The 24,313-nt window shown below is 43.5% G+C and overlaps 2 protein-coding genes across 3 annotated transcripts; both read right to left on the minus strand.

The window, feature by feature from the left end:
• Positions 1-162: 162 nt before the first annotated feature.
• Positions 163-5,415, minus strand: LOC127313079 (phosphatidylinositol/phosphatidylcholine transfer protein SFH2). 2 transcript variants are annotated; one of them, XM_051343617.1, is made up of 12 exons: positions 5,174-5,415; positions 4,923-4,951; positions 3,808-3,873; positions 2,794-2,877; positions 2,658-2,711; positions 2,467-2,544; positions 1,857-1,910; positions 1,541-1,600; positions 1,353-1,448; positions 1,155-1,256; positions 990-1,070; positions 163-813 (listed from the first exon to the last, which is right to left on the minus strand). In XM_051343617.1, the coding sequence occupies exons 3-12, from the start codon at positions 3,814-3,816 to the stop codon at positions 514-516; spliced, it is 918 nt and encodes a 305-aa protein (XP_051199577.1). In that variant the 5' UTR covers positions 3,817-3,873; positions 4,923-4,951; positions 5,174-5,415; the 3' UTR covers positions 163-513. The 2 variants fall into 2 exon arrangements, with proteins under 2 accessions (XP_051199577.1, XP_051199576.1); XM_051343616.1 differs by lacking the exon at positions 3,808-3,873 and having other exon boundaries at positions 5,174-5,414.
• An 8,165-nt stretch (positions 5,416-13,580) lies between these two features.
• On the minus strand, positions 13,581-14,494 carry LOC127311832 (3'-5' exonuclease-like). The gene has a single exon (XM_051342308.2). It carries the CDS (start codon positions 14,322-14,324, stop codon positions 13,722-13,724), a length of 603 nt encoding a protein of 200 aa, XP_051198268.1. The 5' UTR covers positions 14,325-14,494; the 3' UTR covers positions 13,581-13,721.
• Positions 14,495-24,313: the final 9,819 nt, after the last annotated feature.

A 24,313-nucleotide genomic window follows, 5' to 3' on the forward strand; every position in this document is an offset into this window, starting at 1 on the left:
TGTAAGAGAATCCAGATGCTACTTACTGATATGTGATTGTTGTAACAGTGTTTGCCTTACATGAGCTGCAACATCTTGTAAAATGCAAGTATCAGAAGTTTGCACATAACAAGACAGAATCGGCACAAAAATTAAGTTTAAGTTCGTACATGGCGACGGATAGCAAGGTAAAGATGCACCATTTATTTCTTACTGAATTGTGGTACTCCGAAGATTATTTTTGCATCCAGTTACTAGGATGATTTGCTAGCATCCAGTTAGAGGATATATGACATATGCAGCCATGCAGGACAATACATTGCAAAGGGTACAACATGTGAATAGGTGACTATGTCTATCTAGTATACAATTGTTGCTTCTACCTCAGCCCTGCACCAAACTGCAAGGATCTGCGACTATAAACTTGTTACCCGCGAACAACAGCAGGGCGATCAAGCAAACAAGCAGACCCCGAAAATAATCATCAGTTTCATCACAGCAATACACATTTGTTGTGATACACAGCTGTGCATCTTACACAGACACTGTTATCTTATTGCCAACATTGCCAGAGCCGTTCTGCTCACCGAGCTTGTGAAACTCAGCCTCGATGGCCTCCACAATCTTGACGTCCTCAGGGTCTTGGTCAGGGATGTCTACATGCAAAGAACACTGCTTGACGAGTTCCTGGTTCAGTGCCTGCTGCTCAATGTAGCGGTAGAGCTCTTGGTGGAAAGGGTGGTCAAGCGAGAAGCAGTCATTGACGCCGCTCAATGAAGATTTAGATGAGCCCTCGCGTCGACAGAAATGGGGGATGGAGGAATGCTCCATAATCTGCAAAGTTTATATAAATGCAGGTGTGTTTTGGTAAATCGTATTGCAAACACGAAAGCTGAAAACATCCAAACTTAATTGAGGTATTATCATTTCTTTTTCTCAATAGGAGTGCAGTGATGTCTTGCTGAGCAACGGAGGATCAATGTAAATACAACACTAGCAAGTAACATTACCTTTAGGAGCTCATCTTTACCAGAACCATGCAAAACATGAACCTTCTTTCTTGTTCTCTCTTGCAAAAGAGGTTTCACAACCTAATAACAAAATTAAATGACTATTGAGCCTTCAGAACAAAAATCAGTTAATTACCAGCACAGTGAAAATCTTATGCATCATACCTTCCAACAGGCTGAGAATATATATGGAGCATTTACAATATAATAGCTCTCGGCCTTCTCAGGATAATTCAGATCATCAACAGCAGATATTGCAGTCAAAATCTGTAACCAAACAACAGGTAGCATCATAAATATGGACAAGTATTACACAGTGGTCATATCTTATCTAAATGTTTAGCTATCCTGTATAGGACGTACCTTCAATAGGCTCAGTGCTGACAACTTCAAACCAGTCATATCAAGAACCTTTATACATGTGGTAATAGGCCGTGTAAACTTCTTCGAAGCCATAGGCTAGATAGAACATAAGAAAGGAAAAACATGTGTTATGCAACCTCATATGAACTAGATGATCTGAATGAATGGAAGATTAGTTCCACACTCACCAAAATAATACGATCACGGTACTCATTGATCTGAATATGAGACTGCACATAGTAATGGACCTGAAAATGCAAAATGCTATCATTTTAATGCACATAAAGAACGATAGATTAAATAAGCATGCCTATTAATACAGCAGAAATACATTTTCAATTTCATTAATATTACAATTTGGCAATATTCTTCTTTATTGAAACGGGGATTTGATAATATTCTAATTGAAATGGATGCACACTGACAAATTAAACACTGATTAGAAGTGTATTTGCAGAGGAGAAAGTGAAAACATCCAATTTGCACATGTATATAATAAATTACCGAAGCTTTGTCATATGTGCTCTGTCCAACACCAAAGGCAAATACTGGGACACCCTGGCAAAGGCAAAATAAAGCTTAGCGTACATAACTTAAAGATTATGTATGTAACATTTAATTATGGTCTCGACACCAACAATTGTATCTCGTAAAGACCCACAAGGACCATTGTAGTACTTCCATAGAGATATAAATATAGTTTCAAAACACAAAACCATGTCATCAAGACACCAATCGGCCGAACATTTCTGATCAAAGAAGTTCAAAGCTGGACCCTTTCTCAAATTTGTTACCACTGATTGTTCAATATACATATATCCTTTATTAGTGCAACTCTTATGTTTTTGAATGTGAATGTATCTTATGTTATCCATATCGGAAACATATATACAATGGATAATCCAATCATATGCTAGCATCAAAAGGCAGCCGTATAAAACATATACTAGTACGTGATAATGGATGTATGGAACAAAGAGCCGCATCAGGTTCAACTATGCAGAACAGTGCATGTTAAAAAACACATTCTGATGAAACAAGTTCTACAAAAGTGAAAGGATAGGAACCAACAATGGAAAAAATTAAAATATAATAACTGGCTTAAGACAGTTACCTCCTTTGAGTATCCGGATAATCCAATAAGCTGTGATTCTCGTACCGATCTATACAAATCTACTGGAATTATAGGTTTCTGCAGTTTTCCAACACATGCAGAGGATCAGTAATAAGAAAATGGAAACAGAAAAATGGATTTACTCCTCAAACAGAGGTTATAGGCAATCTCGTATAAGAACGGTTGCTAACCTCCAGTATACTGTCAATTTCATTTTGTATCCTCCAATTCAAACAATCTACAAGCTAGCACATACAAAATACTCTTAATGAGTGAATAATCCATGAGACATTTACTTCAGTATTAATCAAATGTAATCTAACTTACCATTTTATGAGCATTTGTTACATGCCACTCTCTTGCTTTAAGGAAGCGCACTAGTGTCTCTCTTGGATAGCCCTGGTGCACATTCTGGAAAAGAAACTCATGTAGTTGAGAACTCAACGCTCGTATGAAAGCTACTTCACAATGTCCAACAGTAATAAATTGTAGAAATCTGAAACAGCGGAAATGCACAAAATATGGTTCATGTTTCTCCCCTGGCATGGTAGTATGTAACACTGAGGTTAATTTGATATCTTATAAATATATAGTATTTTTACGCCCAATGTAACGTAGTTCATGTTAGTTTTGCCATGAAGCTAAGAGGCTAGGTGGTGTTTTCTTTGAAGATGACAGTTGTGGACAGTTACTCTTCTTGGCTTTCCTTTTTTTTATCCTCTGTGTTCGGTGTGTGTTGGCAGAGGCCCAGTGGAGTTTATTTGTATCATTTTGATGCACTAATAAAATTTCCCTTTTCCAAACTAATTTAATAAATCATATTATTGTAATTTGTAAGCACCCATACTCATAAAAAGTTCATATTAAGCGGTAGTATGAAGTATGAACACTGAGCTTAACTTTATACTCCAAAATATGGTATTTTTTGTCATGTTATTATAAGCACTCATAGTGGTATGTTGTGTTACCATATGCTAATAACCCAATAATAGCTGGATCACATTAAGTGTTCCTTAAGTTAGAAGGAAAACTTTGCAATCAGAGTAACAGAACCAGGCACGATCAGATACTACTAGTACAATCATAGCAGATAGGATTCGAGATGTAGCTGAGTAAGTGCTAGGTATATGCTTATCTTGAGTGCTTTTTGATATTTTTTCCCATGGTTGGAATCTGTCTTTAAAAGTCAGGTTTTGTTATGACAGAAGGAATATAGAATCTTAGCCTTAAAAGCTGGGTTTTGCTATCACTGAATGAGGAAATATTCTTTTCCCATACAATCCCTTGAAATAGATTCTGCATAGTTTTATAGATATTCTACAAGTATGAAAATAAACATACCAAATTCATATGTATTTGTTTCTTCTACACCCAGATATATCCTTTGAGACCGGAGATGCATTTTCCCTATAAAAGGACTTGGTTACTGTTATAATTTTGAATGAAAGTACTCGTAGTTGCATGCTCTAGTACTTTGTCTGCCTAGTAATTGATTTTCAGCACAACAAATTTTACTGTAATTTAGCACTACCCATCTTGATTCCAACTCCACTAAATAAGAGATTCTGTTGTCGAATAAGTTGACATCTCCTACTGATCAGCGCTAGGTGCATGCAAAAGCCTTAGTTTTAAAGAGCATTTCAGTAACCACAAAAGCATAAAAAGTGACAAGGAATCTCGATTAGGATGTGTATCAACATGTGGCTCAAACATGAGACTACAACTGTGCAATGCCACCATATTAAGAAACTAAAAGGCAAAGAAAAAAGGAAAATTTCGCCGGAGAACTTGGAGTGTCTGCTAAAAGAATCTGTAGCAGCGAAAAACAAGGAAAACTAGCTAATCGGGAGGTTCGATGCCCCCAAAAACAGATCAGGAGGCTTCGAGTGCGAACACCTCCACTTTCCACTAGTTGACTTAGTGGAGCTGAGATCAGAACAATTTTCTGAGAGACACACCCCTCACATCATTGTCGGACAACTCAAAATTACCCCCAAAGTTGCAAAAGGTGAGGGGGGCTACAACAAGCAACAAAAGAAGACCCTTGCATCCAAATCCAAGCAACAGTACGCCAACTTTCCCTACCGAAAGTCTGCCATAGGCTCACTAGTCACTATCATACTCCGTGATCAAAATTACCTAACCTAGCGCTAGTTCGTCAGTATTCAGTAAATCAGCCCTGTTCAGGGATCTCAACTAATGCACTATTCCGAAAGCCAAAGTAAAGTAGCCAGCGAATCTCGATGAAGTGTCTAATACTAGTACTGTACCAAACATTTATCGTCAGATAAGAATACCAAACCATGTCCCCTGATTCATTTGAACCAAACGGGTCTTGCAGAGTGCTGAGCTGAACTAAAGCAAGTAATGGTCCAATCCGGCTAACCACGCGCAATAACCAATAGTTTAAGGTATGCAAAAAACTGGAACACGGATGCATAGAAGATCCACCGTACCTGGAAGGTCTTCTTCAGCGGCTCCTCGACTGCAAAAATCGACACAAGGAAAACACGCTAATCAGCATTCAGCACCAAGCACCGCATAACACACACCTGACACACACATCTATACCGAGACTTGAAAGAGAAATCTGAGAACGGGGAGAGAAGGAGCGGAGGTCCACGCTCGCAAAATCCATAAAAAATGATTGGAACTTCAGAAACAAAACACAGCCGCAGAAGAGAGGACAGAGGGAGCATCGGCGCACCTTGGTCCAGCAAGCGGGCGAGCTGCTCGACGGCGTCGTCGCAGGCGGCTCCCATGGCGATGGGCCGATTTGGCGCGGATTTGGGAGGACGGCCAACGGAGGGAAAGATTCAAGGCGGGCGGTGGGGGAGGGACTGTTTCGCGCGCCCCAGTCGTGTGGCTTTTGGTCGGTGAGTCGGTGGCTCGTTTTTATTGAGCTGCTCTTGGAGAGGGAGTCCACTTCGGTAGGACGGTGGGAGGCGTTCAGTGCGCTATACTTATAGGGGTGCTGCGTGCAGTGCAGACAAGGTCGGATTCGGATCTTGCCACGTATAGACTCCTTCTGAGCCCGATACGGATTCAGGTACGGAGCCACTGATCGGCGGCTCTGTCCTCAAATTTAATTTCGTCGAAATCATACTTCCTTTATGCATAGCATATTTTTCTTGAGTGGATCTTCTTTGTTTGAATTACATTTCAATAAGAGACTTTTCATCACTCAAACATTCAAAGAAATTGTTTCTTCTATGTTGGATTCAAACAAGTTGGCGCAAACAAAATGTTGGACAATTTTTGTGTAGGGGCAATTGATGAGAATTCTACATTTGTTCATATTATTAAGTTCCTAAATCACGTGAATAAATAAGTCCATAAAATCTGACATTCTCGGTTGTTAGAGGAAAAATGCCACTCTGGCTAGTTTGGTAGCCAACTACTCCCTCCATCACGTAATAACATTCTATATTACGGACCAAGAGAGAAAACAAATTTTGTGGACCATATATATGCATACATTCTAATAAGTTGGATGTCGTCCCTCCCCTTTGAATCCAATTGCTGCCATCGCCCGCTCTATATTTATAAGGAACGGGATCCTCTAACTTAGCCACCCTAACTTTAGGTCATTCACACGTGGGGCCATTGGATATAGGACCCGTCTGTCAGTGATCCAAAGTCAGAATAAGTTTGGGAGGATCCGGCTCCACTTATAAGCTGGTTGAAGAATTAATGCCTAAACATTCATGTACAAATATTTCTACTCTCTATGCCAAAATATAGTATTGTATATTTTTAGTCAAATTAAAGTTTCATAAAGCTTTGCCAATTATATGAAATAAATGTCAATATCTACATACCTATTTATAGGATTTATTTTGTTTGCACTTCATTTTGTAAGATACTTTCATCCACTCAAACATTTTGAAAAATCATTTTTTTTGTTTTATGGTGCAAGAAAACAAAGTTTGGTACTTCGGTGCAAGCAAAATCACGGTGTGGACGTGACATTGTAATTCTAGATTTTCTGCTATTACATTACGTATTATATTACTACGTTCGCAAATACCATGAATAAAAATAAGTCCCTGAGTCTGACGCGTGTTCCCAGTTGTTAGTGATGAAAAATGTAAAATTAATCTGGTTAGTTAGGTGGCTCCTCATGCAACTCATGCGCACGATTGGTAAAGCAAAGCTCGTGCGATGGAGTAACATACTCTGCATAATAATTGGATATATGCAAAAGCTAGAACGCAAGGAAAGGAATCTGGTCGAGTCTCCAGCCCATTTTTAACATCGACCGGCAATGGCGAAGATGCTCGCCGGGGGTCAGGTGCAAAGTTGCCGTTGGTGGTTGCGCCACCGCGGAAGGAAGATATGCTAATCGTATCGTTTGGACACAAGTTTGCTTTATGTATGGGGAATATTATCTTTTTGTTGGTAAAATGGCTTTATGTATGGGGAATAGAATAGAACTACTGACATGCCTGCGTATTCTTTATCCTTCTCTTGCCATGCCTTGCACACTGTGTTGACTCATCGAGTCATCGTCCTCATTGATTTGCGAGTGGGCACATGGAGGGATCGATGCTCGTGAGCTCACCCGTCTTGTCGTAGTTAGTTTTAGCAATGGAATATTAGTAGAGTACGGCGTGTGCAATGTTGGCGTATGTGACGGACCTGAACGCGTGAGACTTAAACATGGGTAAGTAGTAGTAGAAAACATCTTGCTAGCACGGGTTGTAAATTACCGGCAGTTCGAATAAGACGGAGCGTGATCATGTGGTTCACGTGTTCTTGATATAAAGATGGTGGTTCAGGTTTGACGATGGTATATGAAGAACTGTCTAGACCTGGTCTTATTCTGGGATGTGGGAGCACCAATAGACGGGTTGAAATTACTGAATTGGGAACCATTTGGAACATATATCATATAAACCATAGAGTTTCACAAACAAGTTATGTACATGACAATCTATATATAATAATGATGGTATGCATGAATATGATTCAATAACTAAAAAAATAGACAGAAAAATAATCATCTACACAATTGTTCTAGACTGTATTTTTTGTCCCATCCGATCGATCTGATCCCACGGCATCTTGATCTCCGCATCTGACCCGATTGCACGTCGCGTCGACAGGCGGAATTTGCTCTAAGAGAGCATGGTGAGGTCCTCCTAGAAATTCACAACCTAAAACTGGATGGGTCAAACAATATAACCACTGCAAGTTACAACCCACAACAGAGAAGCATGGTGTTTAATATGGAAACCAGAATAAGCTACAAAATGGTTGCGAAGTTGCACCAAGTGAAGTACAACTGGTAGAAAGAAGCGTTCTTTGCATATGACTCAATTTGGCAGCCGGGACACTAACCACCAACTATTGCTCAACCATAACAATCACCGTGCAACAAAAATCTCCCCATTCTCATCCCCATTAACCGTCATGGGACGAATTCTTTTACCATCCCCATCCCAATTGGATAAGAAAATAACCAATGATTAACCATCCCCGCTTTAGCCAACAACTATGAGCCCAAAATAAAATGACAACTCCTCCAAGCAGGGAAGAGGAGCAAGTGATGCCAGCAGGAGATCAAGAGGAAGAAGAGGACCATGGAGTGCGCGCGGGAGAAAGATGGGTTTGTGTCATGCATGCCTTTGTTGCGGTGGTGGCTGAAGAGGGCGAGGGAAGTGGGGATGGGTGTCTAGTTGGGAGTTTTAGGGTGAAGTATATGATGTTGGCTCTCTACTACTCTCAGTACCCTCATCCCATATGTCATACGCCTAACAGGGATGTCATGATTATCGGGTATGGATAGTGGTATCCCAAACACGGACCCACCTAAGGAGGAATTAATTCACAGTTTTGCCTCCAATAAGAGCCCCACGGGGATCAAATACTAACCAAAACCATCCCCTAATAGATGAATTAACCACATGGATCGGGGAATGGAGCCCCATAGCCAAATTATCCTACCATGGCTTCCCCAGCTACACTAAAGATTAATATTGCAAAAGGTGACTTTGGGCGAACCTCCTAGGATGCATGGTCTCATACAGTAAATGAATCAAGTGATCCAGTTCAAAAGAAAATGGCCAAGTCCCAATAGAAGGACTATCGCCTGATCTATCTTGAAAAATCTCGACCCCACTGCTAACTAGGATAGGGGAGCCCCTATTTGCCACTCGTCACTGGAGGCAATCCCTTACACAGGCATCTCTTTCTTCGTGGGCTGCTCCCAAATACGGCCTAATAATGGGTACTTAATTTTTTAAATCTTGTCAGTTTTTTAAAATCTGAATATTTTTATCTAAACATTTTTATAATTTATTTTTTAAAAACCTGGACTTTTAAAACTATGCAAAAAAAATTCAACAATGAACATTTTTCGACTCTAAACTTTTTAAAATCATGAAGAATTTTTAATTTTGAACATTTTTAGAAATTTGAAATCTCAAGAAAAAAACCAATAAAGAAAAGAGAAGCAAAAGGAAAATCTAATTGATAGTCGGCCATACCTCACGGTAATGGATCGAGGCACCCATCCGACCGCTTCATGAGGGAGAAAATTGCTCCCGCATTGAGTGCCAAATAGGATTCACCCTAGGATACTGGGCACAAACCTTTATGGCGGGAGTTGAATGCCCACCATCAATAAATTAGAGTCGAGGGAAGTGATGTTTGTCGCCTCTTTCCATGGGAGTAATGTGCTCTCCTCAAGGTACCTCTCAACAAAGAGATCAAACATCATCTCTCTCTCTCTCCCACACACACTCAATTACTACAAATCCAATTTTGGCCATGGCTACTGGATGCATGGATCATGGTGTGTCAAAATTCCATGATGAGATAGGTAGCTGTAATGAAAGCATTATCCCAGAATTTTAGTGGAAGGAGTCGTTCTGTGGGTGTGTAAAAATTAAGAACCTTAGTGGGAAGCATATTGATGAGATAGGTAGCTGTAATGAAAGCATCATCCCAGAATTTTAGAGGCATGGAGGCATTAGCAAGTAAAGCAAGACCAACTTCAACAATATGCCTATGTTTACGCTCAGCTGAGCTATTTTGTTGATGAGCATGGGGACAAGACACATGATGAACAATGCCAACACGTTGAAAAAAGCTATTTAGTTTCTCATATTCACCTCCCAGTCGGTTTGCATAGTAAGAATTTTCTACCAAACTGACGTTCGACATATTGTTGAAAATCAAGAAATACTTGAAACACCTCAGAGCGTTTCTTAAGTAAATAAATCCAAGTAAATTTACTGAAATCATCAATGAAGCTTACATAGTATGCATGTTTGCCTACAGAAAGAGGAGCTGGACCCCATACATCAGAGAAAATTTGCTCCAATGGAACAGTAGAAACACTAGTGGAGATGGGATATGGTAGCTGGTGGCTCTTGGCCTGTTGGCATGGATCACATATGTAAGGATTTATTTATGGGGAATATAAAAGATTATTCTTTCTAAGGATATGCTGAACTATAAAGGATGATGGATGTCCTAGACGACGGTGCCATGTAGAGGACGAAGGCTTGATGGTGGCGAGGGCGTGTTTGGATGTCTCCAAAACAGGAACAAAAGGGTACAAGCCACCATGACAAGGACCTTTAAACACGATTTGCTTGGTTGCCTGATCCTTAATCAAGAAAAAGAATGAGTGAATTTCCATGAAGGTATTATTGCCTAGAGTAAGTTAATGAGCAAAAAGTAAGCTCTTGGAAGCATCAGGAACATGTAAAATATACGAAGTTGTATGGAACTATCAGGGGTGTGCAAAACAGAATGACCAATATTAGCAATATGCATACCTTGTCCACCAGCATTGTGAACTTGATCTCGGCCTTGATAATTCTCATGAATATTGAGCTTGTTGAGTTGTCCAGTGACATGATGTGTGGCTCCTGTGTCAATATACCAGTTGGTGTCTACACCATAGGCACCCTTCTGCTCCTTCGAAGTATCATCTTCATCATCATCACCATAGCGCCACCAACAGTCATGAGCAGAGTGACCCTCCTTCTTGCAAATTTGACAGAAAACTCCTTCCTGCCATGGAGATGCAACTCGATCCTTCTTGCCCCCTTTCTGTCGGCGTGCCTGAGGGCGCTGCTGAGATGGCTGCTGCTGAGGGGGTCGGGATAGGCCGGTTGACCGGTGGTGGAGGATGAGGAAAAATTGGCGGGTTATATGGCATCGGCTGTGGGTATGGAGCATAGGGATGCATGCATGGCTGCTGCATATAAGGAGGAGCATATGGCGAGGGAGGCTGAGGCACATAAGTCGGCTGTGGAGGCGGTGCATACACCGGCTGCTGAGGAGGAGCGTAGGCCGGTTGTGGTGGGCGAGCAAAACCTCCCCCATAAGGGTTTGGTTGCCGCGCCACCACATTCACCAACGACATGAAGGACGTGGGGGCAGCCTGACCAGAAGTCTGAAGCATCTGATCACGAGTTTCACAAGATAAAATCTGAGAACACATGTCATTAAGGGAAGTAGAAGGAACAGCATTGATTGCAGCAACTAAATTGTTGAAGGAGCCATCAAGACCATTCATGATATAATCCTTGAGTTCTTCATCATCGACAGGTTTACCAAGAGGCTGCAAGCTCAGAATCATAACCTTTCATCTTGGTGATGTACTGTTGTGCAGTCATGTCAAGTTTCTTCGTGTTTGTCAGAGCACCACGGATTGTTGAGACCCTGGACTTGGACTGAGCTGCATAGAGATTATTGAGAGCACGCCAAACCGCATCAGCAGTAGAGAGCCCAAAGACATGGGGAAGAACGTCCTCGGCAAGGGAATTGACAAGGTAGCTGACAACCTGCTGATCACGCACAACCCATGTATCATATGCCGGGTTAGGAATTTTAATAGCCTTCTTCTCAGAGTCTTCGGCGTCAAGGAATTCCGCCGGGCAGTAGTCAAAGCCATCAAGGAGGCCCATCACCCGAGCACCGCGCAGAGTGGGCAGAGCCTGTGTTTGCCATGAGAGGAAGTTGTCCCGCGTTAGCTTGATGGACGGTGGGGCACCAATAGTGGCCGGGAGAGGACTTGTGGATGAGGAAGCCATCGAAGATTGTAGGAAGATCGTGCAGAGCGAAAAACAAAGAGGAGGTCTGGTTGTTTGTTGAAGAAAACGAAGAGGGGTTGTATGTAGATGTATCTAGGGTTTTGGGTGTGGGGGTTTTGGTTGTGGGAGAAGAAGAGTGAATCTAGGGAATTGAGAGAGGAGAGGAGGAGCTTTGGCTTGGTGATGTTGGATCGTGAGAGAGAGCTGGAGAGGCTCGGCGACGGCAAGGAGCCAAAGGTCGGCGGCTAGAGAGAAGGAAGAGGGAGGCCTGATACCATGTTGACGTAAACTATTGTTGGGTGGAACGGTGTAACCCCTTAGGGTCACCGATTGCATGTTAATATAGGTGAGGAAAAACCCCTCACGTGGCTTGTACAAGGAGAGTCCGTATACAATTGTTTTACTATACCATATTGTATACAGATACATATTACACCTCTAATATTACCAACCGTGACTAAAGGTCCTCCAGCCCCAGCGCACTGCCGCAACCACGTGCAGGGCCTTTCATCACGTTGTGTGGCCAACCGGAACTAAATATGTGGTCTTTAGTCCCGATTTTGTAGTTCCGGTTAGAAAACGGGACTGGAGCCCATTCTCAACCGGAACTATAGCCTCTCTTTCTACTAGTGTAAGTGGGTGTCTCGGATTTATCCTAGGCTTCCAAAATATGTTTCAAGGCCGGTGCAATGAATGAGTAAATTGCAAAAAATAAAAAACCATTAGTGTATGGTTGGAAACACCATACACCTTCAATATGTTCAGTGCAGGAAACACCCTTCAATCTGTCCACTTTTTTACTATGAGATCCCTATGTCGTTTCCCGTTCTGTACCATTTCTACCTCTGCCGTATGAATATGCAATCATTTTTGTTACTCCATCAAGAATACAATGAATACACGGATATGCAACAGCTTGTGACTCCTGATGGAAGGGAATTCTTATATGATGCAAACAATACAACAAATTAATTTTGATCATGTTCTGATCCAAAAGCAAATAGACTTCGTACAGAACATATTCTGATCAAAAGCAAATAGACTTAGTACTGAACATGTTCTCATAAAAAAAATCTGAATCTAACCCTTCATACAAAAAAAAAATGGATCTGGCCGAACACAGAGCAGAAAAATCCCATGTAATCAATAGAATCAACCTTAAGCATTTATAATTTTAGGTCTGGGAAAGGAGGGATCCAAAGAAAAATGCATGAATCATATATGGAAGCTCTTTTTTGTTCTTGAGCCATGTAAAATATCAAGAACCAACAAATGGAAGCAAATCAGATTGGAACCAAATCCATCTTGAAAGTATCAAACAAAAGCAAATCAGATCGTGAAAATGATGACGAGTAGTGTTGATGGAGGAGAAGGTTGATGAGGAGAGAGGCAGCTACACCGTACATGAGGGGGTAGAGGTGGATAACGAGAGAGGTATAGGTCACTAGAGGAGAAAACGAAGTACACAAGTACGTTTTGGTTTCCATAAGGGTGATAAGATGGAAAATGTTTAAGATGAAAATGTAAATTTGCAAACATGAATCTTGAAGCAATGACCTTGGGATAAACCAGCTGGGACACCCACATATGTGAAGAAAAACTGCGTTGACCACCACAGGATTGCGATCCACTACATAATCCTGATATTGTAGAAATTTATAGAAGTGTGAAACTCACAATTAATAAAAAACCAATTGCAATAATAAATGCAGAGGGCAGTGTCTTTTCCCATTTGAAAAATAGTGAAACATGAGTTTTCAGCAAAACATCTATGCTAGCTGTGGTGGTGACCAAAATGAAAGAAGAGCTGAAAGGCTTGGCTTCAGGCAGGAGCAAAACAATTTGCACTAATAGTGCGTAGATCGTGTTTTTTTTGCATTTTTTCGATGCTATAAGTTCTTTATATGGGGCTTGGGTCGTTCTGAACCACTAGCAATATAACGGTAGAATTGCTGCCTCGTTCGACAAAACAAAACAGCACATTGTCCGTAACATACCAATCAGTCATTTTCCCCATTCCACTCAGATGCATTAGATAATCTAAAATCGAGCGCAACATCAATAGAACATGCATGAAACCAAACTCGCATAGCTAAGTAAACGCGTCACAGATTGGCGCTAGCAGTCCGAAAGAGAAGTTGCAGATTACTATTAAGGTACCCTAGATTGACAATTCTTCTGCAGTATCCAAAGTTCCAAACATCAGTTGTCGAGGAGACGCTCGCCCAGCTTGTAGGAGACGTAGGCGTCGATGCAAGCGTACTGCACCTGCGCCACGTCAAGCTGGCGCTTCTCCCAGTTGCTCATGGTGACGTGGCGCGGCTTCTCCATGGTGAGCCCAAGCACCTCCCTGGCGTAGCCCTTGAGCCCCAGCCTGGTCCTGCCGAGGCCGCCGCCGATGCCGAGGTGCCGGTTGCAGCGGGCCTCCAGGTCTACGGGCGCCGCGCAGACGAGGCCGTAGTCGTCCGCGAGCTTGGCAACGTCCTCGCCGACGCCGATGCCGACGCACCGCACCGTGGGGTCGCCGAGGAAGGCCCTGATGGCCGCGGGGACGCGGCTGGCGTAGAACATCTGGAGGACGAGGCAGGTGTTGCCGACGCAGAGCTGGAGGATGGCCACCTTCGAGGTCGTCCACGAGTGGTAGTTGGGCTTCCACTCGCAGTCGAGCCCCACGATGAGGCCGCGGCCGTCGGCGTTGGAGGCCCGCACGCTGCGGACCCACTCGTCGGCAGCCGCGGTGTCGCTGGTGACCGTGGTATCGATCACGGCGGAGCCGAAGCGAACGTTGTACCTTGCCGTGGTCATCCTCGCTTACTCTAGCGTGAGCTAGCTAGTGCAGTGCAGGGAGAGATTGTGTTGTGACTCTTCATGTGTAGGTTCCCTATTTATATAGTGAAATAGTGTGAGTGAGGTGCTTGAATTAAAACGCAATTTTGAAATTCGGAACGCCGACGCCTAATCCAAGGAGTCGTCTGTTAAGTTTCCAAGTGAAGCACTAACTATCCTTTGGGGGAATTGTGCTGCATTTACTTGTGGCTTGGCTGACAAAATTTGACCAAAGGAAATTGACTTGAATATGTTCACAAAAATGCAACGTTTTAAATTCTCATTTCACAAAAAACTTTTGAGTAACGTAAAGCAGAGGCGAAATAATACTCAGAGAGAACAAAAACTTGAGGGCCAATGAGAAAACAATTTTTTGATAAGCTGCACTAAAATCAATTTTGATACAATTGCCACCAAGATTTTCCAACTCACTCAACTCTTTGTCCTCTCCACGAAATTTATGGTTGTCAGTATAAACCCTCACAGTATGATGTACTCCCTCTGTCTCAAATAAGTGTGTACTTCTAGCTTTACCTTAAGTCAAACTTGTCAAAAAGGTCAAATTTATACAAAAGAGTAGCAACATATGACATCATATTTGTATATTATGAAACTATATTTTAAAATAGATCAAGTGATACTAATTTGGTGCAATAAATGTGGCTACGTTTTCAAATACAGTATACTCCAGTTGGTCATTAAGAAAGTTTGACTTGAGACAAACGGTAGAAGTACACTTTTTTTAAGACGGAGGGAGTATCTTTTTTTTTTGAACAGGGGAGGCCTCGAAGGGCCTAGAGCTTCATTGTAGTCAAAGCGGTGGCAGTACAAATTACAGAAAGGGCCAAAAAAAACTAGAAATTACAAACCGACCCTTACAATTTGCACAGAGGACCCTAAGAAAGAAACAGGAAAGGCAATCCAGTACAGCTCCTTCTCCACCACTGCAGAGCTCACCGTAGTCAACCTGCATGCCGCCGGGGACGAGACCACTTGGGGCATGGAGGTGGGAGCCAACCACGACAAAGCTAGAAAACCTCCGCCGGAGGTTGATTGAGTCCTGGAGATGACGGCCGTGCGCCGTCGCTCGAGGTTGGAGGGGCCGCCTTTCGGCCATGATTAACGGCGACGGAGGCGCCGTATGAGACCTCCAGATGAAGACCTGGAAGTGACGGTCGAAAGCCATCACTTGAGGTTGGAGGGGCCGCCCTTCGGCCATGTAGAACGGCGACAGCGGCGCTGTAGGGAACCTCCGGTGAGAAGCATCGCTGCTCCCCTGCTGCAGATCCAGTGGGCGGCCGACCAAGAGCTGCGCTCCCTCCCCAATCACGCCACCATGACAGATCAGGGGGAGAAGCTTGCAGCTCCGGCCTTGACCACCAGATCCCGCCGAATCAGCCTTATTTATGGAGTTCTCCTCTCCCTTCCACCTCCTCAACACCGGCTCCGACCACCGGAGCACCTTGAAGCAGTGGAAGAAGAAGGTGCGGCTCCAGATCTGACTGAGAAGATCCGTCGCCTCCCTCCCGGCATAGACGCCAGACGCCATAAAGGACCAAAACCTAGACCTACCACTACAGCTATGTACTCCGGCGCCTGCTCCTTCCCTACTCCGGCCGGCTATTCCGGTGGAGAGGACATCGGAGCGGCCCGGCGGGGAAGAAGAGCCTCTCAACTACTGTAGCAGGGCGAGAGAGGGGAGGGGGAAATGAGAGCCCCCGGAGGGAGTATCTTAATTAAGCTTATTCTAGTAAGTCAATAAGATTGATTAAAAGTTTGTTTCGTGCTCCTCATCCATTATCTTTTCTCCTCCATATCACAAATATACTTTTTTTATGGAGTCTTTTACTAATTCTAAGCATTGTATCTTGATGAGTAGAAGGACGAGTTAAACTTTCGGCCTCTACATGGATGCACAGTTGCACACAACCATGATGAAAAAGACTAAAGATGAACAAACCCGATAACAAGTTATACTAGCGTGGAGATAAAACGAAAACTCACTCCAGTGGCATTCCTACCGTTATCTAGCGTGGATGGTTCCACCTTCTCTCTTCTCCTCATTTTAAGGAATCTTATGCAGCCCACTTCTCTCCCTCCCATTCCATACTTCATTAGCTATAACTTTAAAATTTCAAACTTCTGTAGCTTTTGAACCACAAGTTCAATCTGTGAAATATTGGAATATTTGGGTGCCTAATGAGGAGAGTTTCAAGTACAAAATTGAATATATTTTGACAATATTTGAAATTCACCTTTTCAAACTTAAAAAACTTTCGTTTGAATTTCTTGGAGGTCAAACCATATAATATATTGATAAAAATAACCAACATCGAATTTCGATTTTAAATGCTAAGGAAACACACAATGGTTGCATCCAAACCGTGGTGACCACAACTCAGATTTCATTGGGTTTCACCGGGTTTCAAAATCCATCATGAAGTTTCATTGTGTTTCAAAATGCAGGTTTCGATGTTTGTAAAAAAAAAATGGGCTTGTTTAGAAGATATCACCAAAACAAATACATGTTTTCAAACAGATTTTTTTATTTTGTAGTTATTTCAACACTTGCAACCATTTTAACTATAGGACTGAAATTTAGGTATGTGTACTATATTGGATGGGGTGGGGGAGTTAGGTTTTTTTTGTGTGTGTCTGTGGCGATACCATTTTCCTGCAAAAAGGAAACAAGAATCCTTTGCATGTCCAAATCTCAAAGCAACTAACTACAATGGACGATGAACGCATGCACGGTACGTACCTAGAAGTGCATTTCTCGTTTACGTTCCCATCCACGTTAGGAAAAAAGGTTCTGACTACTCGCTCCAGCTATGACCATGCCACTCTCATCCTTGATGTCCTCCTAACATTGAAGAGTAGATCTAGTATGGAGTCAGACAGTCAGTGTGTACAGATTTTTTGCGGGTAAAACTGACCTTTATTAGGAAGTAGGGTTACATCTAGCTCATGTTCCAGGCATACACCAGTACTGAAAAATAACCTTGTATCCATAAATTGTGGTATTTTCCTCTGCAATCTTTCACAGTGTGGTTTCTGAAAAAAACGTGGTTTAAAATAATTTGCACCAAAACAGAGCCTGCAGCCTTCTAAAGTTTGTTTTATTAATCTAGTTATACCGGTCGCTAGTACCAAACTAAAATAATTGCAGTTTTTTCTCTAGTGTAATATGTGACATTTCATGTCGTTGTGGCGAACGAGCAGATGCCATGGGATGGCTTAAGTTGGGGTCGGATGGACGCTAGAGGATTCGGGTGAGGGTTTTTGGATTAGATTGGATGAACTTCCGGGTGCTTTCCTCAAGAACCAAGGTAGAAGAAGAAATACACAAGGAAGAACTCTGCTCTAGATCCTTCAACTCATTGATCTTAAGAGGTTACAAGTTTGTGGTTACAGCACCGTATCTCGCGTCTGTTGCACACATAGGTCAAGTGTTTCGTGCCCGTAAAGGACTATGCCCCCTCTCCTTATATAGGGGAGAGGTGGCTTACAGAGCAAGGAACCCAAGGAAACCCTAATGGCATCTTTGACTAGACAAACTACTTTACAAAGTAACTTTAGTCATAAATGGCGGCGCCGGTATCTTTAATCAGGGAGGCTGACGTCCTCCGGTTGCTTTTGGCGTCACCCTCCTCTTTAGCGTCAGGGCTTCGTTTAAAGCTACTTTGCTTAGCTCATCTTTGTCTTCTAGCTCTGGAGAGAATCTTTGACCAGTCTTGCCGACACGCTCTTCTTACCGGTAGCCCGGTGTCTTCTTTATCCGGTTCCGGTATACCCCTCTTGGGAATACCGGCCTAGCTCTACTTAGCCAAACACTTAACTTTGGCCTCCGGTGTAAACATTAAACCGGTATCTTGATGGCTCAAACCATCCGGTTTGGCATGCCTTTGGCATACCGGGGGTCATCCCCCCGACATTAGTCCCCGAAGCTGGTATAGTCCGGTGGATTCTATCCAACAGACTGTGCCAGTTTCCCATATCTTAAGGTACCGGTTTAATCTTTCCGGTGGTGAATTTAGATCCCGGCATCTTTGCCGGACTCACGTCTTTTCTTTCTTTGCAAGGTATTTTCCGGTATCTTATTCTCCGGTATCTTAGACATTAAATCTCTCCTCGACGAAGTCGAGAATTTCTCCGGTACAGCGCCTGTCAGTGACATGCGCACTGTACCTGACGCGCCAGTGTCAGGGGTCACTTCCCTTCGGCTTCTGCGCCCGTATTAACTTCGGCACACCGGATCCAGGCTGCCGTTCCGGATCCGTGCGGCAACCCTGTGGCTTTCTGTTTTCCGCGCGTGTATCCTCGCGCCACGTGGTGGCCCACGAAGCGAACCGCCGCGGCCCAGCGGTTTCCAGCCCATTATCTCTTCTTCCTATAAAAGGGGAAACCGCTCCTTCTTCCTCCTTTCTTCGCATTCTCAACTCCCTCGCGCGCATAGAGCTCCTAGTCCTCTTGCGCCCTCGCCGTTTCCGTTCATCGCCAGAGCTCCGCCGCCCGGCGAACTTCCGCCGCTGCTCCGCCGAGCCTCGCCAAGCTTCGTTGCGCGGTGATTCTTCGCAGTGCACCTGCTGCGGCCGCAGCGTTCGTGCTCCGACGACCTCTTCTCCGCCTCCTCGTCGCCGGCCTTCCTCAGCAACTACGAGCTCGCCGCTCCACCGACGACCTTCTCCCTCAGCATCTCCGCCGCCTCAGGTTAGGCTCGATTCGCGTTTACCTCTCTTTTCTTTGTTTTCCAGATCTTGGGCCGGTAGGATATTTACTTCCCATTTTCTTTTGCTTTTTCTCTTACTCGTAGATCTTCGCGCAAGGGTAGATCTTGGGAAATCTGTTTTTCGGTAGAATCCGGCTATGTCTAGCGAGGGCTATTCTTCTGCACCCTCCTCCGGTAGCTGATACGTCTCAAACGTATCTATAATTTCTTATGTTCCATGCTACTTTTATGATGATACTCACATGTTTTATACACATTATATGTCATTATTATGCATTTTCCGGCACTAACCTATTAACGAGATGCCGAAGAGCCAGTTGTTGTTTTCTGCTGTTTTTGGTTTCAGAAATCCTAGTAAGGAAATATTCTCGGAATTGGACGAAATCAACGCCCAGGGGCCTATTTTTCCACGAAGCTTCCAGAAGACCGAGGGAGAGACGAAGTGGGGCCACGAGGCGGCCGGACGCTAGGGCGGCGCGGCCCAAGCCCTGGCCGCGCCGGCCTAGTGTGTGGGCCCCTCGGGCGGCCCCCTGACCTATCTCCTCCGCCTACTTATAGCCTTCATCGCGAAACCCCCAGTACCGAGAGCCACGATATGGAAAACCTTACTGAGACGCCGCCGCCGCCAATCCCATCTCGGGGGATTCAGGAGATCGCCTCCGGCACCCTGCCGGAGAGGGGAATCATCTCCCGGAGGACTCTACACCGCCATGGTCGCCTCCGGATTGATGTGTGAGTAGTTCACCCCTGGACTATGGGTCCATAGCAGTAGCTAGATGGTTGTCTTCTCCTCATTGTGCTATCATTGTCTGATCTTGTGAGCTGCCTATCATGATCAAGATCATCTATCTGTAAAGCTACATGTGCGTTTGTTGGGATCCGATGAATAGAGAATACTATGTTATGTTGATTATCAATCTATTACCTATGTGTTGTTTATGATCTTGCATGCTCTCCGTTGTTAGTAGAGGCTCTGGCCAAGTTTTTGCTAGTAACTCCAAGAGGGAGTATTTATGCTCGATAGTGGGTTCATGCCTCCATTAAATCTGGGACAGTGACAGAAAGTTCTAAGGTTGTGGATGTGCTGTTGCCACTAGGGATAAAACATTGATGCTATGTCCGAGGATGTAGTTATTGATTACATTACGCACCATACTTAATGCAATTGTCTGTTGCTTGCAACTTAATACCGGAAGGGGTTCGGATGATAACCTGAAAGTGGACTTTTTAGGCATAGATGCATGCTGGATAGCGGTCTATGTACTTTGTCGTAATGCCCAATTGAATCTCACAATACTCATCATGTCATGTATGTGCATTGTCATGCCCTCTCTATTTGTCAATTGCCCAACTGTAATTTGTTTACCCAATATGCTATATTTCTTATGGGAGAGACACCTCTAGTGAACTGTGGACCCCGGTCCATTCTTTTACATCGAATACAATCTACTGCAATACTTGTTCTACTGTTTTCGGCAAACAATCATCATCCACACTATACATCTAATCCTTTGTTACAGCAAGCCGGTGAGATTGACAACCTCACTGTTTCGTTGGGGCAAAGTACTTTGGTTGTGTTGTGCAGGTTCCACGTTGGCGCCGGAATCCCTGGTGTTGCGCCGCACTACATCTCGCCGCCATCAACCTTCAACGTGCTTCTTGGCTCCTACTGGTTCGATAAACCTTGGTTTCTTACTGAGGGAAAACTTGTCTTTGTACACATCATACCTTCCTCTTGGGGTTCCCAACGGACGAGTGCTTTACCGTCACAAGGAAGCTACTACGCCCACGTCAACTATGCGCAAGCAGCTAATTTTCTGGCGCCGTTGCCGGGGATCTGAAGAAAAGTTACACCACAAAGATTGCCAACTCCCACGGCAACAGCTAATTTTCTGGCGCCGTTGCCGGGGAGATCAAGACACGCTGCAAGGGGAGTCTTCACAATCCAATCTCTTTACTTTGTTTTTGTCTTGCTTTATTTTATTTACTACTTTGTTTGCTGCATTATATCAAAACACAAAAAAATTAGTTGCTAGTTTTACTTTATTTACTATCTTGTTTGCTATATTAAAAACACAAAAAATTAGTTACTTGCATTTATTTTATCTAGTTTGCTTTATTTACTACTGCTAAAATGGGTACTCCTGAAAATACTAAGTTGTGTGACTTCACAACCACAAATAATAATGATTTCTTATGCACACCTATTGCTCCACCCGCTACTACATCGGAATTCTTTGAAATTAAACCTGCTTTACTGAATCTTGTTATGCGAGAGCAATTTTCTGGTGTTAGTTCTGATGATGCTGCTGCCCATCTCAATAATTTTGTTGAACTTTGTGAAATGCAAAAGTATAAAGATGTAGATGGTGACATAATAAAATTAAAATTGTTCCCTTTCTCACTAAGAGGAAGAGCTAAAGATTGGTTGCTATCTCTGCCTAAGAATAGTATTGATTCATGGACTAAATGCAAGGATGCTTTTATTGGTAGATATTATCCCCCTGCTAAAATTATATCTTTGAGGAGTAGCATAATGAATTTTAAACAATTAGATACTGAGCATGTTGCACAAGCATGGGAAAGAATGAAATCTTTGGTTAAAAATTGCCCAACCCATGGACTGACTACTTGGATGATCATCCAAACCTTTTATGCAGGACTGAATTTTTCTTCACGGAACCTATTGGATTCAGCTGCTGGAGGTACCTTTATGTCCATCACTCTTGGTGAAGCAACAAAGCTTCTTGATAATATGATGATTAATTACTCTGAATGGCACACGGAAAGAGCTCCACAAGGTAAGAAGGTAAATTCTGTCGAAGAAACCTCTTCCTTGAGTGATAAGATTGATGCTAGTATGTCTATGCTTGTGAATGATAGGACAAATATTGATCCTAATAATGTTCCGTTAGCTTCATTGGTTGCTCAAAAAGAACATGTTGATGTGAATTTCATTAAAAATAACAATTATAATAATTCTAGGCCATATCCTACTAATGGTAACTCTTATGGTAGATATGCTTCACCTAATGAGGAAAAAATGTTAGAAATTGAAAGATCCACCAAGAACTTTATGCAATCACAATATGAGCAAAATAAATTGTTTATTAAAACTATGAATGAGCAATCTACCTTGTTGAAGAATATAGGAAATCAACTTGAAAATTTGAATATGGAGATCTCTGGGTTGCAAACTAAACTTGCAAGTGCTGAAACCCGAATCTCATACATGTCTGCGTCACAATCTTCTTTAATTAATAAAATGGCTGCTAAACCTGAGGATATAGATAATAAAATTGTTACTACAGAAAATGCCATCCAAGTTAGAATTAATACCTTGTCCACCAGCATTGTGAACTTGATCTCGGCCTTGATAATTCTCATGAATATTGAGCTTGTTGAGTTGTCCAGTGACATGATGTGTGGCTCCTGTGTCAATATACCAGTTGGTGTCTACACCATAGGCACCCTTCTGCTCCTTCGAAGTATCATCTTCATCATCATCACCATAGCGCCACCAACAGTCATGAGCAGAGTGACCCTCCTTCTTGCAAATTTGACAGAAAACTCCTTCCTGCCATGGAGATGCAACTCGATCCTTCTTGCCCCCTTTCTGTCGGCGTGCCTGAGGGCGCTGCTGAGATGGCTGCTGCTGAGGGGGTCGGGATAGGCCGGTTGACCGGTGGTGGAGGATGAGGAAAAATTGGCGGGTTATATGGCATCGGCTGTGGGTATGGAGCATAGGGATGCATGCATGGCTGCTGCATATAAGGAGGAGCATATGGCGAGGGAGGCTGAGGCACATAAGTCGGCTGTGGAGGCGGTGCATACACCGGCTGCTGAGGAGGAGCGTAGGCCGGTTGTGGTGGGCGAGCAAAACCTCCCCCATAAGGGTTTGGTTGCCGCGCCACCACATTCACCAACGACATGAAGGACGTGGGGGCAGCCTGACCAGAAGTCTGAAGCATCTGATCACGAGTTTCACAAGATAAAATCTGAGAACACATGTCATTAAGGGAAGTAGAAGGAACAGCATTGATTGCAGCAACTAAATTGTTGAAGGAGCCATCAAGACCATTCATGATATAATCCTTGAGTTCTTCATCATCGACAGGTTTACCAGTAGCTGCAAGCTCAGAATCATAACCTTTCATCTTGGTGATGTACTGTTGTGCAGTCATGTCAAGTTTCTTCGTGTTTGTCAGAGCACCACGGATTGTTGAGACCCTGGACTTGGACTGAGCTGCATAGAGATTATTGAGAGCACGCCAAACCGCATCAGCAGTAGAGAGCCCAAAGACATGGGGAAGAACGTCCTCGGCAAGGGAATTGACAAGGTAGCTGACAACCTGCTGATCACGCACAACCCATGTATCATATGCCGGGTTAGGAATTTTAATAGCCTTCTTCTCAGAGTCTTCGGCGTCAAGGAATTCCGCCGGGCAGTAGTCAAAGCCATCAAGGAGGCCCATCACCCGAGCACCGCGCAGAGTGGGCAGAGCCTGTGTTTGCCATGAGAGGAAGTTGTCCCGCGTTAGCTTGATGGACGGTGGGGCACCAATAGTGGCCGGGAGAGGACTTGTGGATGAGGAAGCCATCGAAGATTGTAGGAAGATCGTGCAGAGCGAAAAACAAAGAGGAGGTCTGGTTGTTTGTTGAAGAAAACGAAGAGGGGTTGTATGTAGATGTATCTAGGGTTTTGGGTGTGGGGGTTTTGGTTGTGGGAGAAGAAGAGTGAATCTAGGGAATTGAGAGAGGAGAGGAGGAGCTTTGGCTTGGTGATGTTGGATCGTGAGAGAGAGCTGGAGAGGCTCAGCGACGGCAAGGAGCCAGGCGTCGGCGGCTAGAGAGAAGGAAGAGGGAGGCCTGATACCATGTTGACGTAAACTATTGTTGGGTGGAACGGTGTAACCCCTTAGGGTCACCGATTGCATGTTAATATAGGTGAGGAAAAACCCCTCACGTGGCTTGTACAAGGAGAGTCCGTATACAATTGTTTTACTATACCATATTGTATACAGATACATATTACACCTCTAATATTACCAACCGTGACTAAAGGTCCTCCAGCCCCAGCGCACTGCCGCAACCACGTGCAGGGCCTTTCATCACGTTGTGTGGCCAACCGGAACTAAATATGTGGTCTTTAGTCCCGATTTTGTAGTTCCGGTTAGAAAACGGGACTGGAGCCCATTCTCAACCGGAACTATAGCCTCTCTTTCTACTAGTGTAAGTG

Source organism: Lolium perenne, chromosome 7 (assembly GCF_019359855.2).
Source record: "Lolium perenne isolate Kyuss_39 chromosome 7, Kyuss_2.0, whole genome shotgun sequence".
NCBI lineage: Eukaryota > Viridiplantae > Streptophyta > Magnoliopsida > Poales > Poaceae > Lolium > Lolium perenne.